This window comes from Calliphora vicina, chromosome 3 (genome assembly GCF_958450345.1).
Source record: "Calliphora vicina chromosome 3, idCalVici1.1, whole genome shotgun sequence".
Taxonomy (NCBI): Eukaryota; Metazoa; Arthropoda; class Insecta; order Diptera; family Calliphoridae; genus Calliphora; species Calliphora vicina.
In genome coordinates, this window is record NC_088782.1 from 22,967,055 (window position 1) to 22,973,022 (window position 5,968).

At 33.0% G+C, this 5,968-nt stretch overlaps 1 protein-coding gene across 1 annotated transcript; it reads left to right on the forward strand.

Moving 5' to 3' along the window:
- The first annotated feature begins 701 nt into the window (after positions 1-701).
- On the forward strand, positions 702-5,703 carry Rh7 (Rhodopsin 7). The gene is made up of 3 exons (XM_065505696.1): positions 702-856; positions 4,487-4,617; positions 4,685-5,703. The coding sequence occupies exons 1-3, from the start codon at positions 717-719 to the stop codon at positions 5,701-5,703; spliced, it is 1,290 nt and encodes a 429-aa protein (XP_065361768.1). The 5' UTR covers positions 702-716.
- Positions 5,704-5,968: the final 265 nt, after the last annotated feature.

Here is a 5,968-nt window from a genome sequence, read left to right on the forward strand (position 1 = left end):
GTCATCATTTCTGAACGCACAAACCATATTTTCAAATTAAAGAAGTACTTCCCGCTTATGAAGCTTTGTTTGCACAAAATTCGACATTTTTGAAATGTTGAAAGAAAATAATTTTCCTTGGAACAAAAGTAACATATTGATTAAAATTAGAAGACACTTCTTCGACTTTATCTTAAGTGTAATAATCCATACGTTGACACTATTTTGACATATTCAGAATAGTCGTATTCGTTACTTCTAGAAGTCAGTAAAAAGTATCCCCCTAGATCAGGCGCGGATCCAGGTCAACCATTTGGGGGGGGGGGAAATTACATTTTTCTTTTTATTCCTTTTTTTAATTAAAAACTGTTCGGTTTTGGTGGGGGAAATTTCCTATTTCACCCTCTCTGGATCCGCGCCTGCCCTAAATATATGACTGTAGTTGTACACTTCTTCACGACTGGTGTTACTACATTTCATTTCATCCGCGACGAATTTAAACATGATGACGTTACGAGGCAGAATCTTCTATGATAGACAATGTGAAAAGTTTTATTTTAAAATTTAATCTATTTGAAATTAACAATATTGCACAACCATTACATTATCTTACAATTCTATTGTAATTTATAAATCCTATAATAATAATCTTTAGTTCTATTTGTTTAATTTAATTTCTTTCCGCCAATAGTTTATATCCTGCTCTTAAGGGTTTTCGAGGATCATATGACTACAAGATGATATCACGTATTAATCCTTTTTGGCTGACTTTTGAGCCACCAAGTGATACATCATATTATGTGATGGGAACATTGTACATGATTATATTCGTGTTTGGTGTAACCGGCAATGGATTGGTGGTCTACATGTTTGCTAGGTAAGTTAAAAGTATAAACATTTGAAATTGTTCTAAAGTTTTTAGTTTTAGAACTAGTGTGTAGTATTATTATTAGACAGTATCCATGCACCGCAATCCATGAGATAATTTTTGCAGTCCTTAACACAATAAAACTTGGCCAAGGCTTCATTCATATGAAGCCAATTATCCATTGCTGCCATTAAAGTCCTTCCTTGATATAGCACAATCACAAAGTACACGCTCTCTCCCAAAATTCCATAAGCAAGAAATTAATCCTTTCTTATCGCAAACACTCGTATGGTGCCAGAAATCTTTCCGATACGAAGAAAAATTCCGATACAAGGCATTTTTTTTCAAATTAAAGAGATAAAGCAAAACTTCCCGCATATAACGATTCGATGTACAAAATTCGAAATTTTTGAAGCTAAAAAACCCTGTTGTTTACAATATAATATTCAATAACAAAGAGAATAAATGACATAAAAGTTGTTAAAAACAAAAAACAAAAACGCATATTCGATATCAAAATATAGTAATCCATTTTAGATGGCCAAATATGTTTTTAATTGTTTTGTTAAGGGTTCCGATAAATCCGCCCTTGGTATGGATATTATAGCCAAAAAACTAAAAAAAAAAAACATTTTTGGGATTTTTCAACACTTTTTTTGGAATCGCGGGATTCCTGACTACAACTTTAAAAATTTGATTTTACTTTTCTATTTTCAATGGCAAAATCTATATAACTGTAAAATTATATTAAAAAATATTCATAAATAAAAATTTTATTTCAATTGAAAAATTTGTATCTTTGCAAAAACTCAATAAAAAGCAATTTTTGTTATATTTTTCAAAAAAGTATTCCATGAATTTTTTAATTATCAAAAGTTATACAGTGGTTGACAAAACAATGGAAACTTTTCCAAATATTTCATTAGTGGCCTAAAATCTGAAATAATTTTTTAAAAAATTTTAAAATTTTTGTAGTATTTTATTTGTATACTTTTATTAACTTAATTTAACAAAAAACACAATTAATTCAATTCTAAAAATGAGAAACAAAATTAAAAGATTTCTTTATTACGGCATTGACAAAACAATGAAAACTTAGGTATTTTTTTAACAAATATGGTCTAAACTTTGCAATAACTCAATATTTTGTTGGGTATCCCTTATTTTTTATAACTGCTACACATCGACGATGCATTGAACCAATTAAAGAGTCAATGAGTCCCTTATAACCGCCTCCGATAAATCTTCCTTCCTGGTGTAATTTTGGGTCCTTATTTTACGATCTACAATTTCCCATAGATTTTCTATGGGATTGAGATCTGGCGATTGGACAGGCCACTTCAAAACACGTACCTCGTTAGATTGTGACCACTCGGTTACAACCCTAGAGGTGTATTTCGGGTCGTTGTCGTCTTGGAATCTCCAAACTAGGTTCATATTTTCCTCAGCGTATGGATACATAACATCGTTTAATATGGTCTTTTATAATATGAATTGGGCCCATACCTTGCCCTGAAAAACATCCCCATACCATAATATTGCCACCGCCAGACTTTACAGTCTTATTTGTGTACTTTGGATCTAATCTTTTTCCCTTTGGTCGTCTTACAAAATGTTCTCCCATCACTGCCTCTTAACTTGTATTTGGATTCGTCGGAAAAGAGGACAGTATTCCATTTCTGTATCGACCAGTTTAAATGATCCCTGGCAAATTGTAGACGAGCAGAACGGTTCTTTTTAGAAATGAGTGGTTTTTTCACAGGACGATAACAACCAAGATCAGCCTCATTTGCCCAGCGACTAACTGTTCGGGGACTTATTTCTAATTTTACGTTATTAACAACCTCTCGAGAAGTTATTTTTGGGAATTTCTTTAACTCTCTCGCTATTAAATTATCTTGTCTAGGAGTAGTCTTACGAGGTCTACCACCTAAATGTTGAGTTTTTACAGCACCGGTCTCACAAAATTTCTTTATAAATTTTGAAACTGCTCATTTATTTATTGAATATTTGTCACTGATACTTTTTTGTTTTAAACCAGTCTTCACAAATCTTAACTTTAGCCATTTTCGTTAACTTTGAAAAAAGCAATTATGTGAAAAACTTAGAAAAAGAAATTGTGAAAAATTACCAGAATTTAAAAATAAAATAAAATAACTGTAAACAGGATGCTTTTTACACTTCTTTCTTGCAGAAGTTTAAAAGTTTCCATTGTTTTGTCAGTAGCGAAATAGTGAATATTTTTAATTTTGTTCCCTTCTTTCAGAATATAATTAATTATGTTATTTGTTTTTCAGTTAATTTATATAATTAAAACTATACAAGTAAAATCCTAAAAAAAAAAAATTTATTTTAAAAAAATATTTTAAATTTTGGGCTACATATGGAATATTTGGAAAAGTTTTTGAAAAATAGACAAAATCCTCTATGCATTGATATATAACATGTCTACCTTATAATTGATAATTGATAACGATGAGGAGATTCTATGTATGTAATTTTTTTAAATCAGACTACAAACGAAGAAATATGATCGTTTTAAAAATGTAACTTTGAGGACCCTTGGTCGCGCCCCTGGTGGGCCCATAAGGTCCAATTTCAAAACTTAAACTCTACAACACTTCCTAAGGGTTAAGAGTTACAGATTTATTTGGCGTTCAAAATAATAAATAATTGTTACGCAGAGGCAGAGTTCGGCCTAAAGAGAATATTCTAAAGGATTTTCCAATAAGGACATCCGAACTTAGACAGTAGATATCGGTCCTATTGTTGAAGCTATATTTTTCACGTGACTTTTCATAACAAAATCATCTTCAGCGATGAAACCCATTTTTAGATGAATGGGTTTCATCGAATTGTCGAATTTTGGACGATACCAATCCACTTAAGATCCACGAGTGTCAAATGGTGTGGATTTTCGTCTGGCGGTGTCATCGTTCCACATGGAACATGCCACATTGAACATTCTGCACGAGCGATTTGAGCGCATGGTCAACAAACGTAAAGCCTGATTTATGCTCCAAAGTCATGGAAAATTACACATTTCGTAATTGCGACACCCAGCAAAGCGGCATGGATTGGACTTTCAAACGAATTAAAAGTTTCGAACACACGCTTTATTTTAGTTAAATTTAAAGATATGAAAGACCCTAAAAATATCAGCTGGAACTCAAAAACCCTGAGAGTAAATTTTAAGAAAGTCAAAAGTTAACTCAAAACGAAGTAATTTTAAGCATAGAGAAAACACATAGAGCGGAACCTCTCCTGTCAAAGACCTAACTCAGTTGTCAAAAACCTAAGTGGTGAGAATGTATTAGTAAAAAAACCTATGTAAAAACTATGTTTCCGCTCTATGTTCTCTATGATTTTAAGTTCATTACATTTTATTGCTTGGTTCATAGAGCGGAAACTAGATAAAAACTCAAACAAAAAAATACTCAAAATAATCACACATACGAGTGTTGTTTTTGTTTTCACATAGTTTTTTCTACTAATACATTCTCACCACTTAGGTTTCTGACAACTGAGTAGGACTTTGACAGGAGAGTTTCCGCTCTATGTCTATTCTCTATGGCTTGGTTTAATAATTCTTTAAGCTTATTTTAAGTAAGCTAAACATTTTCATTTACTTTTTTTCAGATGCAAAGCTTTAAGAACAGCATCCAATATATTAGTTTTTAACCTGTCTCTAAGTGATTTAATGATTGTCATCAAATGTCCCCTGGCAGCCTACAATAATTTCATGCGTGGACCTGCTCTGGGAGACTGGGGTGAGTAATTTGTATATATTTCCTCTAAAAATTATTTAAAAAATAACTTTATATTTTATGCTTCCAGGCTGCCGTTTATATGCTTTTGTGGGTGGTTTCAGTGGTACAGCCTCCATTGGCTTGTTGACCGTCATCTCGGTGGATCGTTATAGTGTAGTGGTGAATCCTCTAAGTCCGCTACGTTTTAATTATCAAACAAAATACTATTACTTTCTTTTGGTACTGGCCTGGGTGGAGGCTTTTGGCTTCTCCGTCATACCGCTGCTAGAGGTGGGCTTGTCGGTTTATGTACCCGAGGGCTATTTGACCACCTGTTCCTTTGACTATCTGGACAAGAGTATGCCGGCGCGAGTGTTTATGTTTATATTCTTTGTTTTTGCCTGGTGTGTGCCGCTTATCATTATTTTTTATTGTTATTATCATATTCTGAAGGCCGTCTATAAATCCAAGAATATACAAAGTAATCACAACAAACATAAGGTGGAAGAACGTTTGGCATTTATTGTATTGTTGATTATTGGTTTGTGGTTTTTGGCTTGGACACCGTATTCCATTGTGGCTATGGCTGGTGTTTTTGGCATGGAAGAACATCTGACACCTACACGTTCCATGATACCGGCTTTGTTCTGTAAAACAGCCGCCTGCTTGAACCCATTTCTCTACACAATTTCACATAAAAGATTTCGCAATGAATTGCAGCGGCTATTCTGCAAACGTAAGCCTATTTATCAATATTCCATGACACGTTCCTCTTATATGACACGCTCTACCAGGCGTAATCGTGTTGATGAGGTGGCAGCTGACAATATCGTGTCAGCCAAGCAGTTGGAAGCATATCGAAGTAGTTTAAGATCAAAAATATCCCTAGATAATGCAACTATTGGAGGTGTAGTCAATTCTAGTCTTTATGGGATCGCTGATGCTTCTGCCGGGGTGTTTCATCATCGTCATAAGCGTCATAAGAAATCTTCGCATTTTGTAAAACAAATAAGTCCGGTGGTGTCATCGGAAGAAGCTGGTATTTTTGTTTTGGATGTGGATGATATAGGGACTTTTAACAACCAGCCATTGGAGACGAATTTTTGAAAGTGTTAGATTTGTTTTAATAAATTTTATAGTAAATTCCACAACGATAAAAAATAAAATTTTGTGTAAGTAAAATAATATTCAATTTTCCACCACAATAATCGTATTAAAATATACTAAATATATTTTCGAATATGTAAACTAATGTAAGCTAATATAAATGTCTGACCTTTTCATAACGAATTTAATTAAAAAAAAAATTATTAACATTTAAGGGTGCTTTAAAGGACTTGTGTTGTAAACTAATATTAGAAAGTAAATGTGA

What these genes read in the sequence shown, in the direction of transcription:
- Rh7 (XM_065505696.1), top strand. Translation starts at nt 717, where the DNA reads ATGATATCACGTATTAATCCTTTTTGGCTGACTTTTGAGCCACCAAGT. An exon ending in GTGGTCTACATGTTTGCTAG is followed by an intron (nt 857 to 4,486) that starts GTAAGTTAAAAG and finishes ACTTTTTTTCAG; the next exon opens with ATGCAAAGCTTTAAGAACAG. An exon ending in ACCTGCTCTGGGAGACTGGG is followed by an intron (nt 4,618 to 4,684) that starts GTGAGTAATTTG and finishes TTATGCTTCCAG; the next exon opens with GCTGCCGTTTATATGCTTTT.